A 12,918-nucleotide genomic window follows, 5' to 3' on the forward strand; every position below is an offset into this window, starting at 1 on the left:
CAAACCAGGGTTACATTTTCACAAGCCCATGTTTGGGCTTGTTTCCTAATGTTTAAACCAGGGTTACATTTTCAAGTTAATGAACCCCCAAATTAATACATATTTGTCTGCAGTCCCCCATCTGAAATGCCAGGAACCCGATACAAGATTTGTGTTAAAAATGAAAATGTCAAAATATTAGATATGCTATTAAATAGCCTATGTATTTACATAGGCCTACATGTAACATGTTTTGGGCTTGTTTTCACCTGTCTTGTTTCTCTCACACAATATGGCAACACTGCCCTTGAGCCAGAGGCCGGGGCCCCTGTACCGCGGCTGCAGAAACCCCGTGCAGTCAGTGAGACTCTGAGAGAGCTCGCGACGTTACGTCTTCGCCATTTTGCCTCACCAAACGAACGGGAGTAAAGGAAGGCAGCAGCAACACCACCGGCGTTCAGTACAACAGCAGCTTTCTTCCCCTTTTCTTTTTTTGAAGCAGCTTGCTTGGACAACGCGAATTGGCATCGTCGTGTGCATTACAGCATCTTCGCATGGTGAGTGTTTCTTTTAAACCTTTGCCGAGGGACTCGGTTAATCAATAAGAAACCGAAACGATACAACGCGGCTAGCTAACGTTAGCATGACCATAAAGGCTTGTTTGCTGCTCGTCCCCCCAGCCGGCATTTTGAAAACCGTCCCGCTTTTTTCCCCTCGTTGTTGTAACGTTAACGTGTTCCGCCTGCGTGATATTTACATTATACACGTTATGACTCGTATTAGTAGCATAATAAGACTACGCGATGGATGCTTGTTATTATCATTGACGGTCGCTAGCCGACGTTAGCTTCCCCCTCCGCACGCCGAGGGTTGCCGTGGTGGGGCCTGCTCAGTGCTCATCCACGACACACGAGCTAAGGCAAAGGGTGGTTAGCATGCAGAGGTGTGGTGTCCACGGATCATAAATTATACCTCGATTCATCGATATGATAAGAGGTTTAAGTTGGTAAACTCAAAACAAACTCATGTATCGTCAAATCGTCGGTTTTGCATGTTTCACACAATCAGACTTAGACCTTGGATGACCAGAGTATTTCAGTGTGGGCTACCTCAAAGACTCTTGCATCGTCCAGATCAGTGGCGCCAATCTGCACACTTTTGGTGTGCAGGCTGCTTATCTGTTGTGGGACCCCCCCCCCTCTCTGCTTTGTGATCTGTTTTATTTATTGCCTCTAATCAAAAGTTCCCACTCCACGTCTCTCTAATCTCAACACACACAGATGTCTGACGACATGGCTACGGATCATGTTAACGGGAACGGGGGCACAGAGGAACAGGATGAACAACCGATGGAGACGTCCGAGGCCGCCGTCAGCGCCGTGGTAGCCCACTCGGAGCACTTCGAGACCTTGTTGGAGGCCGGGCTGCCCCAAAAGGTCGCTGAGAAGCTAGACGAGATCTATGTTGCAGGTAAAGAGCCATCTACGTTTCTAACGCCATCAGCCCAGTGTAACACAACACGTACAGTAAAACCCTAATGTGAAACTTGGTTCCATTTGTGCTCTCAGAGGTAATGATCACAGAGCTAAAGCTGCAATCCAGAACTTATTTTTTAACTCTACCACTCTGTATTGTAGAGCAGACAAAGGGTTTCCAAACTTCACAGGTAGCAACCAACGCCCCCCAGAATGATCATATTTGACCATTTGGTATTTAAAAAAAAAAAACGTCTTAAACCGTACTAATTTCATTATTATAACTTAAGACATGTGCATATACCCTGTATAGTGTGTATACACTTATGCTGTCTGTCGATTTGTTTGCTGTGTTGAGTAAGAAAATAATTAAGGGGGGGGGGGGGGTTGGAACCACTGTTGTGCAGAGTTTGTGAATGCAATAGGTTAACTAGCATACCTGTCTGGTAGGCCACCTTCTGGTTGCCTAGCTTGTTAGTGTGCAATATCTCCCTGACCAAAGCAGAGTTGGCATCTGTTGGTAAAAAGTAAACTTGTAGAATACATGGTTTCCAATCCTAGGCAGGGCATGGAAGTTACAGATTGCAAATAGATTGGTGCAATGCATTAAAGTCTGTTTGTTGAAAGCTTCTTAAAAGCACCGGGGTGTTACTGTATTCACAGATGGCATCTGTTCTTTGAAGCTACATGTTGATCATTATCTCTCCCTGCCCCTGGCAGTGATTAAAACCTGCCACAGTTTTAAGGTGGTCTGTCTTTTCTAACGTTAATTATCACTATCAGGTCACTGTTGGAGCAGCATGCCATTGTCATTCATATGAATTAGTTTCACTTTAGTGAAAGGGTGGGTGTTGTCTTTAGTAGGGTTCAAGGGGGTTGGTGCAAGACCAGCTGGCATCAAGACCGGATCAGTAGAATGTCGAGAACAATAGAAGTGATTGTGTGACTGGTGCAGATGGTAGGAACTTGTTAAACGGGACTAGACTGCAATGTGTATGGCTAGCTCAAAGTATGTTCAGGTGTTTAGGTTTAATGCATTGATTCTAGGTTTGGGGTAGAGGTGCTCTCAAACCCACATCAAAACTGTTCCTGTGTGTGGGGAGAATGTTTAGGCCTGTTACAAATGTACAAAACAATATCTATCCATCTATCTCAATCAGACTTTTATAACACTTAAACTGTATAAAAGATCGGTTCTGGGCCGCAGTCGAGCGGTCCAGGCAGCGTGTCGTGGGTTTGATCCCAACGACTTTGCCGCATGTCCCCCCACCTCTCCTGTCGTAATACTGTCCAAATCTATCAAAGGCACAAAAAAGATTGGTTTCTCCAGATCGGGTAAATTACTGATTGAGTCATTTTGAGTGAAAATCGGCCGATCACCAATAGGTGGCAGATCGATTGGAGCACCTCACCTCTAGTTTGGGGTCACACATAAGCTTCTGCTGTACAAACTGATGTTATTGGTAGTCGACATGATTGGCTTTTTGTGTTAATACTGTATGTACCCCACTGCTGATTGATTTTCATCAATATTAAAGTTGATCAAGATCGGCTTTATTTCTCACTTAATGCATGTCTGACCTGTCAGACAGCAGAACTGTAATAATGTAATGCAGCGGAGATGTATGCAATGGCAAATTGTGAGTCTGGATAGTATGGATATTACAAACGGTGAAACATTGAACCCACCCCCCCCCCCCCCCTCGGCTTTATCCCGGGTACCTTTTTAAAGCAGACCCTAGCTATTGCTAATCTAATTTGTATGTGCAGTCTTTGCTGCAGGCCAAGTATGTTAAGAATGGTGTGTGTGTATAATGGCAAGGATACGTGCGTCGTGCAATAGACCTGGGATATTATTATATACGAACTTTTGATGCTCAAATATAAAATGTATTGGCAGATTAGTTGTATGACATAGCTGTATGAAGTAAATTAAATGTTCTTCCTCTATTACTACTTAAAAACTAATTGAAAGTCATGATTTATTTAACACATTATGTGATGAAAGTAGGACATTAATCTGGATATCTGATCTGAAAAAACTGGTAAACTGTATTGTAATTCAACCCTAGTCCGGCTAGTCGCTGGTAGTAGCACAGATTAAACCAATAACTGGCTTGGAGATCAATTAAGATTTCAGAACAATACATTCAATGATCTTGTGACCAAAGAGATAGATTTTGCCAAATGTCTTATAATTAAATTAAAGCCAATATTCAAAGCATCATCATTAGGTTATCGGTCTCTCTGCCATGGTCTTGTAATGAAAGCATGTATTTGTCCCCATTGGTCTGTAGAGTTGTGTATTTATACTTACTGTTTCACATTCTATCCCTAGGACTGGTAGCACATAGTGACCTAGATGAGAGGGCGATTGAAGCTTTGAAAGAATTCAACGAGGAGGGAGCTCTACAAGTCTTGGTCCAATTCAAAGAGAGTGACCTGTCGCACGTGCAAGTAAGTTGATCATGGAGTTGGAGCTTGTGTTTAGGGGTGTGAAATTGGTAACACTATAAATGGTCTACTGAATGTATCAAATAACATTTTAGTAATGGGTAATGCACAGCACCGTTTAAGGTTGTTTAAAATTAATCCGTTTTGGAATGTTTGTTGCTCTTAACATGAAATTTGTCTCCTGTGTAAAACATCTGAAAGGATATAAATAAAAATGTGCTTATTGTCAACACTAGACCTGTGCCTGTCGGCCTTCAGCCTACTTGGGAACGATGCAAGTTGGGAACCTAGTATGCAATACCTGTTGTCATATTAACCGTCTGTCTCCATATATGGAGATTGATATCAATCTTGCCAAAACAATATCCCACAGTATTCAATGTAACTCCATTGTACGAAATGTTAGGAGTGTCTGAGCTGTACTATTCAGTATTGCTTGCATAATTCGTCATTGTGATTAACGTCAACATTATTCTAACATTATCAACTTATTTGCCCAAGTTGAATGCAATGATGAATTATTCTGATCAAAGCACACCCGTTTTGCTCTGGGACTTGTTTGAACCATTATTGTACAAACAATGACTTCCAGATATCAGCTGTATTTGGTTTGGCAAGATGGATCTTGTAAGTAGGAGGGAGAAATGGTCTATATACTATACGCAGGCTTTCAACAATAAAAAGTTCAGATGTGAGCCGGATGTGATGAGCATTACCATTATTTTGTTGTGGTCAAAATTAATTGTATGGTATTTGTACAATTATTATATATACAATTATTTTTGTATTTATAAACAGGGCGTTGATTTTTGAATAAGTTATCTCATGTTTGATATCCATACGTTATCTCATGTTTGATATCCATGCTTTTTCTTAACAGAACAAAAGTGCTTTTCTCTGTGGCGTAATGAAGACTTACAGACAGAGAGAGAAACAAGGGACCAAAGTTTCAGACTCCACCAAGGGACCAGATGAGAGTAAGATCAAAGAGCTCCTAGACAGAACCAACTACACACTAGATGTCACCACGGGACAGAGGAAGTATGGCGGCCCTCCGCCAGAGTCTGTGCACTCGGGTGCTCAGCCCACCATCGGAACAGAGGTACCATCTTCACTTAAAACCTTTAGACTTGGTTGACCCCAAGTGCTCTATACTAGACGTTGTAATGTTTCCCTCTACACCAAATATCTTCGCCGGAAATATGTGATCTACAATTAAGAAGGGTAAATGTCATTAGTTCCTCTATTTTTGACTGATTACACATTTCTCCTCAGATTTTTGTTGGCAAGATTCCTCGTGATCTGTTTGAAGATGAGCTGGTGCCCCTGTTTGAGAAGGCCGGTCCCATCTGGGACCTGAGGCTAATGATGGACCCTCTCAGTGGTTTGAACAGGGGCTACGCCTTTGTCACTTTTTGCGCAAAAGAATCCGCCCAGGAGGCTGTCAAATTGGTGAGTGTTTGTTTTACCCCAAAATAGTGAAATCGGCACAATATCTACAAGCTTGCTGTGTTATGAAACGTGAGCTTGTAGATCTTCTATTTTTGAACCCCCCCCCCACCGACAAAATAAAATAAAATGGGAAGAGCAGGTTCAAATTGGTTACCTGTTTTTGTTCATTCCACAGTGTAATAACCACGAAATTCGACCCGGCAAGCACATTGGAGTGTGCATATCTGTAGCCAATAACCGGCTTTTTGTGGGTTCCATCCCCAAAAGTAAAACAAAGGAACAGATTGTTGAAGAGTTTAGTAAAGTCACAGGTGAGTCACCTTTCCACTAGTAAAATGGAAGTGTAATGAAACTATAATCCTGCATTTTACCTTGACTTGCATAAATTTTCCTGAGTGTGGCCTGGGTATATTTTTATGTACTTCGATATACCATTTTATAATGGTTTAAGGCTCCTTCAGAACGGCCAACTTCTGCAATGCCTTGTAGTCTTGTAGGTCTGCTATTCTTGGACACAGTCACAGGACGAAGGTTGAATCAGGCTTTACTTTACTAAAAACTATTGTAAGAAAACCACTGGGGATCCGGTCACTCGGGAGAAAAGTAGACAATCCACAAACCTTTTAATATAAGATGCCCTACTCAAACGGCTATGTATTAGAATTATTGGTCATATATATATATATATACACCAACTTTGTATCATGTACAAATCCTTTCCCCTCCACACCCTTTCTTAAACACAGAGGGTCTCACTGATGTCATCCTTTACCACCAACCGGACGACAAGAAGAAGAACAGGGGTTTCTGTTTCCTGGAGTATGAAGACCACAAAACTGCAGCACAAGCTCGCCGCCGGCTGATGAGCGGCAAGGTTAAAGTTTGGGGCAACGTGGTGACCGTGGAATGGGCTGACCCCATCGAAGACCCTGACCCTGACGTCATGTCAAAGGTAGGTCATTGGTTTTTAGAACCGCTGGTTTAACTCATTCTGACCTGAGATCAGATTCTAAAAATGTCTTTTACATCCTTGAGTTTTCTGAAAAAGCTATGTTTCTATGTGAGTCGTCCTTCAATTCTCAAAAATAGCAGACCTACAAGCTCGTACGAGCTTGTAGGTCTGCTATTTTTAAATGGCTAAATCATAACATAATGCTAACACCAAAAGGGGTTCCCGCCCAAAATAGGTTAAAGTGTCATGCAAAATGGGAGGTATTTTAATGTTTTTGAGTTAATGAGCTGATCATTTTGTTGACTGGGCGTGAAAATGCCACCAGGTAAAACTGTGTGGCTGATTAAATCGCTGACTTGATTAAATCCAAGGATGCCTTATAATATGCAGCAGGAAGTACTGCGTTTAATTATTCATTTTGCTGTACAATCCACAGGTCAGGGTTTTATTTGTGCGAAATCTTGCAAATGGAGTCACAGAAGAAATCCTGGAAAAGTCCTTTGGCGAGTTCGGCAAACTGGAGCGGGTGAAAAAGCTGAAAGATTACGCCTTCATCCACTATGAAGATAGAGATGGTGCAGTCAAGGTACGGCTTTGTAGCAGTCCAGCAACTTATTGAAAAATTAACACCGCTTTTAGGGAATAAAAGCGGTCATTGAATAATAAAATGAAAACGTATCCATTTGTTGTCCTGCACAAAGCAGGAGTAGAACAATTAATGAGGCTCTTAACTCATTCAGGCCTGACGTCGAAATTAAAAAAATAATAATTTCTAAATCAATTTTCGGAAAGATTTGAGGCACATTTTAACAATGAGCTTGTAGATCTGCTATTTTTCAATAGCTAAATTATAACATAATGTATGTAACCACCAAAAGGGGTTCCCGCTCAAAATGGGTTAATCTGTGTATACGTTAGAGCTGTGCCCCACTAAGAACTTTATTTGATCTTAATTGGATTCAGCAGTTTAATATTACAAATGGATTTATATAAGTATAGTTAATAACTTCAAGTGTCTTGAAAAGGTTTAAAATCAATAAATCTGTTCTCATATGCTAGTTGTCTGGCATCATTTCGGGAAAGACTGCTTGACTCAAAGAATTGACTGGTTCTGACAAATAAAAAATCTTTGACTTTAAGGGCCCAGACCTGCTATTCATGTCTTCACTTGGCTTGAAAAACAGCCATGCAGCTTAATTTTGCACCTCTGGGATGCTTATAAAAATGTACTTAATGTTGAATATTTCTTCTTCTTAGGGGTTGGACGGGATGAATGGGAAGGAATTGGAGGGAGAGTGCGTTGAGATTGTATTTGCCAAGCCGCCTGATCAAAAAAGGAAAGAACGCAAGGCCCAGAGACAAGCAGCCAAAACCCAAATGTAAGAAAGATCCATGCACGTTTTCATATTTTTCCCCTTTTGTCCATTTATTTTCTGTTAAATTCTATTTATGAATTTCCTTGTCAGTCTTAAAGGACCACTTCACAACCTATCTTCCTATATACCGTAATTTCCGGACTATAAGCCGCACCTGAATATAAGCCGCACCAGCCAAATTTAGGGAAAATCCCATATACAAGCCGCACCGGACTATAAGCCGCAGCTACGTTAGCTCAGAGCCTGAGATGGCTCTGCGTTAGCTGTAAAAATCTATAGATTAGCCGCACCGTTGTATAAGCCGCAGGGTTCAAATCATGGGTAAAAAGCCGCGGCTTATAGTCCGGAAATTACGGTAATATAATAATTGGTCCTCTCACTAATAGTCATTAAAAATGGCGCAATCTTTTTCCTACTCTGTCTGTCTCATAAGAGGGCTTTGGGCAGTTCAGAAACCGTCCTCCAGTGACATCGATGGGGAATACAAGCTAATAGAAATTGCAGGCTTTCTAGTCCTGAAAATAGAAGCCATCGTTCTCACGATAATGAAAATCTAAACTTTTTTGTAAAATAATCTTGTTTATAAATATATCTGCCTAATGATGTCACTGGAGGACGGTTTCTAAACTGCCCACAGCCCTCCTATGAGACAGACTGAGCGATGCCAGGTTGAAAGTGGTTAAGACTTTGCATTCAGAGTTGTAACTTAAACTACTGTGTTTTTCCCCCCCACTACAGGTATGATGACTATTACTACTACGGGCCACCTCCACCCATGCCACCTCCTCCCAGAGGCCGGGGCCGAGGCGCCGCCGGTGGCCGGGGAGGCAGCTACGGCGCGTACGCGCCCGATTATGGCTACGGCGGCTACGACGACTACTATGACTACTACGGCTATGACTACCACAACTACCGCGGTGGCTACGAAGACCCCTACTATGGCTACGATGACTTCCAGGTCCCCAGCCGGGGCCGTGGGGGAGGAGGCAGAGGTGGCCCGCGTGGAGGGTCCTCGCCTGGCGGGAGGGGAGCACGCGGAGCGAGCGGCCCTCCTCGCGGTCGCGGTGGCTACTCTCCGCGAGGAGGCGGTCCCGGCGGCCCCAGCCGAGGAGTGAGGGGAGGAGGCAGAGGAGGCGTGCCGATGAGAGGAGGAGGAGGAGGAGCCCGCGGCGGGGTACGTGGTGCTCGGGGTGGTGGCCGCGGTGGAAATGTAGGAGGGAAACGCAAAGCTGATGGTTACAGCCAGCCCGATTCCAAACGCCGGCAGACCAATAGTCAGAACTGGGGCTCGCAACCCATTGCTCAGCAGCCGCTGGGTGGCGATCATTCTGGTAACTATGGTTACAAATCTGACAACCAGGAATTCTATCAGGATTCTTTTGGGCAACAGTGGAAGTAGAGTGGTGCAAAATAGGGCTTTTTGATAAACGACAACAAAACCATTTTTTCTAGAGACTTTGATCTGATCGGGCCCTAAAAATTCCATACGGTTGCCTGTTTCTGTTTTTTTTTGTTTTTGTATTGTTTGTTCTCCCCAAAAAATTGGTGACATCTGGCAAGGTATCTTTTTGTACATATTTTAATCCGCTTGGACTCGCAACAAGTAGCTCACACTCCCTCCCACCTGCTTCTGGCGAACTGGTTTTATTTTATTTTATTCCTTTTTTTGTTTGTTTTTTAAGCTGGTCGATACGTTTTCCATAACAAAGTTTGAAGAAAAATAAGAATTAGATTGCAGTCATGTGCTGGAGCTGTCTATTTGGCTTATAGCTTTATGTATGTTTTATAGTAATTATGGTTATCATGTTTTAAGTAGCCTACAGCAGCAAAGCTTAATGTCTCCTAAACATGTATTTAAAACAAATGAATCTACAATTTGTATTGTCAAAGTAAATGCGTGTCTTGTTATTGAAGAAAAAAAAAAAGGACCTCAGCAGTCCTATTTTTTGGCTTGACCTTTTGGCTTGTATCCTTTTGCTGTTTGTCTGCTCTAATAAACATTACACGCACACGTGTACAAAAAACCTCAAATTGTGTTGCAAATTCATGTTTCGGCAAATTCTTCTCTTCAAATTTCGTCTTCAAAATTTCTAAAGGCTCCTTGTGGAAGGAAAATGGACCAAAGGTTTGCCGGCATAATGTTGGCCACATGTTACAAATGTCACCTTGCATGCCATCAAATTTCCAGTTCACCTAATATAGTTGGCATTTCAAGAGTGCTTTTATGTATGTGTAGTTACATATTCCATCCTTTGAGTTTCTCTCATCCAAAACGAATCCCCATACTTGGTGAGATTAGTTTTCACAAATTGGTATTCCAAATTAAATTGTTATGTTGGGAAAGAGAAATTAGGAGAGCCTCCATACATGTCATTTTTTTAATTGACATTACCTACTGAAAAGCACAATTTGATCCAGATTTAAATGAGTTTGTTTTGACCCAGAAGGATCTATCTAACTGTTGAAGTCCTGGATACTAATCTTTGCATGTTTTCTTTTTACCCTAAGTTTTAATTCCTGTGTAATGGTGGGAAAGTAATTGAAGTGCATGTCTTTGCTTGTTGTGCTTGTGTAAACACTTTTTTTTGTTGCTTTGGTAGCAAAAATGGCTGCTTTAACATCTCACTCCCCCACCCTTACCCCATGTTTAATCACTGCTCTATTATCGTCTTAAGAAAAAAGCAGCAAGGTCTTTCTTGGCCTTGTCTTTAAACTAAGGCATTGTGATGTGCATGGCGTGTGGAGTTGTAGGTCGTGGAAGTCCCTGAGAATGCTTCAGTATATTTGGCTTCTGATGTAACGCATTTAAAAAAAAAAAAAACTTTTTATTCGACAGGCTTTTCTCTACAGTTAATGCATCATGTTGTCTGTGGTTCTGTGCGCGTGAGAGACCAGTAGAAGTGTTTAGATGTCATTTGTCCCTTCCTGTTCTATTCTCTAACTGGCTCCTTTTGTTACCTGACTAGCAGGGAAAAGGGGGAGAGGCCGGTGCTGAAGTGTCACTATGAAGAGACTGACCAGTATATGGGGCTTACACACTGCAAAGCTGCCAATGGATTGGATGGAATGGTAAGGTCCACCTGACTGACAGCCTTGACTGAATGGTCCAATGGTATTTACAAATGACTGACAATACAGGTCATTTAAGGAGCCCAAACATAACATTAACACATTCACATGAAGATAACAAAATAGAAGAACAAGAATAAAGTTTGAAGCTGCTTCCTTACATAGTAAAGACACTGCCCCAATCTCCCTCTGTGTCCCCTTGTCTCATACAAGACGTAAATATACGAAATTACAGCAAGCTTTACTGGAAATGTTGCACTTTTGGTCTATTTGCAGTGGCTCAGAGGAGCTTGATAAATTAATTGGTGGGGGATGTTTTATTGCATCTTTTAATGGAGGTCTAACTGCATCTTAATGGAATAAATGTTTGAATTTGTTTTATAGGATTGCTGGCCTTAAGAAAGAAATCTGCAAATTTAGAGCAATGCTTCTCAAGTAGGGGGTCAGGTCAGTACTCAAAAGTGGGTCATGAGATGTTTTGGCCGATTTGCAGACAAACTCAAATAGAAATACATGCATTTGTATTGTAAAATATATTTGCTCCTGATCTCGCTGTGGTTGTGAGACACCAGTTGAGAACTAACTGGTTATAAGGTTCCAGGAGAATGAATTGTTCTTTCAAGGACTTTGTCAAATTGATAAAGGGTTTGGTCTACTACCTCAGTCTAAGAGGAATTGCCTGGCTGTGTCTGAACTCCTCTCTTCAGAGAGATGCACATGCAACACCATCTGAATTCTTCTTCAGAGAGATTAACATGCAACACACCATCTGTACTCCTCTCGTCAGAGAGATGCACATGCAACACCAGAGCACTTGACTGATATTAGATGTGTGTACGCTGCTTGACTCTTGGCTTTACAAGTGCCGGCAGCCATATACATCGTGTAGCTTCATCTCATGAAATGAGCTTGCATAAAACAAGTCTTTGCTGTCTGAACCATGTTGAGCATATAGTTTTGCTGGGTTGTATAATAGTTTTAGAGGGGAAGTGTGACCTTTTTTTATTTTTAACAATGCATTGTTGACTTAAACATATTCATGTCAGTAGAGGCATCGGTCTTCCTTGCTCTTTCCATTATGGGGAAAACGAGTCTTAATTAGTTTTTTTTTGTACCCATCATTGTAATGATGTGTATGTATTTGAACAGTCTGCTTTGTGTCCCTTATTGTGAATAACATGATGGATGAAATGCAATGCCAACTACTGTGGATTCCTACACAGGTTTGTGGAAGCCTGAAAAACTATTGTGAATAATTTTCATTTGTAAGGGTTGGAAATTATGGAAAAAGAAGTTGAGCCCAAATGTGGTAAACATTGTATGTAGGCATTGACCTACTTTACATTTAATATATTGTACTGAGTAGTTGTAAGTAATTTTCAGTTCTATGAAGTAATATATAATAACGGCTTACAGAGGTGTTCATCCTATGTTGCATTGTGTACCAGCCAAAACTCTTTACAAATACTGAAAACAATCAATCTGCGGGAGGAGGGTAGTCTGATGCCTTGAATAGGAAAATTGTTTTAATCCCTGATCACATTTGGCATACCTTTCCAGGCGCTTAATGCAGAACAACACAAAACAAAACCGTAATTCATTTGAAGAGAAATTGTGGTGTGACAGTCAAGAAAAGTAGGATTGCTTTTCAATCTTGTAGGCTCCCTGCGTACTTGTCAATATTTTGACAGGTCTGCCTACCTGCATTATGTCCAGCATTTGAGCTTTGAGCTTTGAGTTTCAACCCACTTTAATTTAAATCTGTGTTGTCAGTCACTCCATGAGTTACAGACCTATAAGGGCCCATTTGGTTACTAACTATGTAGCTGGGGAACTCTGGAATCCCCTCCAGGATGCCATGGGGGACCACCCAGACCCCACATAGAGAACCACTGATCCAGTTCGCATTTTGTCACATTTTGTTCTTTCTCCATGGATTGTTAAAAGGAGAAGGACCTGAACGAGTTTGTGGGTTTTGTACTTTTCACTCTGCGTTATCACATTTCATTTGAAGAGATGTTATCAGTCAAAACATTATTTGTTTTTTGTTAATTGCTAACCAGTGTGTTTGCATTCTTGCAAATTGTTTTATACTGTACAGTGAGGCGAGTGTAAATTATTTTTCTAATAAAAGTTATTGACTTTGATCAGTGTTGTGTGG

General features: G+C 41.6%; 1 protein-coding gene across 2 annotated transcripts; it reads left to right on the plus strand.

The window, feature by feature from the left end:
• The first annotated feature begins 349 nt into the window (after positions 1-349).
• LOC310877126 (heterogeneous nuclear ribonucleoprotein Q-like) lies at positions 350-12,904 on the plus strand. Of its 2 annotated transcripts, XR_014570783.1 has the most exons (11): positions 350-536; positions 1,260-1,449; positions 3,793-3,911; positions 4,789-5,010; positions 5,184-5,360; positions 5,536-5,671; positions 6,107-6,312; positions 6,749-6,898; positions 7,570-7,691; positions 8,427-10,757; positions 11,142-12,904. XR_014570783.1 is itself a non-coding variant. In XM_083790847.1 (10 exons), exons 1-10 carry the CDS (start codon positions 534-536, stop codon positions 9,085-9,087), a joined length of 1,986 nt encoding a protein of 661 aa, XP_083646973.1. In that variant the 5' UTR covers positions 350-533; the 3' UTR covers positions 9,088-12,904. The 2 variants fall into 2 exon arrangements, 1 of the variants encoding a protein (XP_083646973.1); XM_083790847.1 differs by having other exon boundaries at positions 8,427-12,904.
• The last annotated feature ends 14 nt before the right edge of the window (positions 12,905-12,918 follow it).

The sequence above is a fragment of the Protomyctophum parallelum genome, assembly GCF_964188405.1.
Source record: "Protomyctophum parallelum genome assembly, chromosome: 19".
NCBI classification, from domain to species: Eukaryota; Metazoa; Chordata; class Actinopteri; order Myctophiformes; family Myctophidae; genus Protomyctophum; species Protomyctophum parallelum.

Excerpts from the sequence above, each read along its gene's own strand:
- LOC310877126 (XM_083790847.1), top strand. Across the intron at positions 5,361-5,535 it reads CCCAGGAGGCTGTCAAATTG|TGTAATAACCACGAAATTCG; the intron begins GTGAGTGTTTGT and ends TTCATTCCACAG. Across the intron at positions 7,692-8,426 it reads CAAGCAGCCAAAACCCAAAT|GTATGATGACTATTACTACT; the intron begins GTAAGAAAGATC and ends CCCCCACTACAG.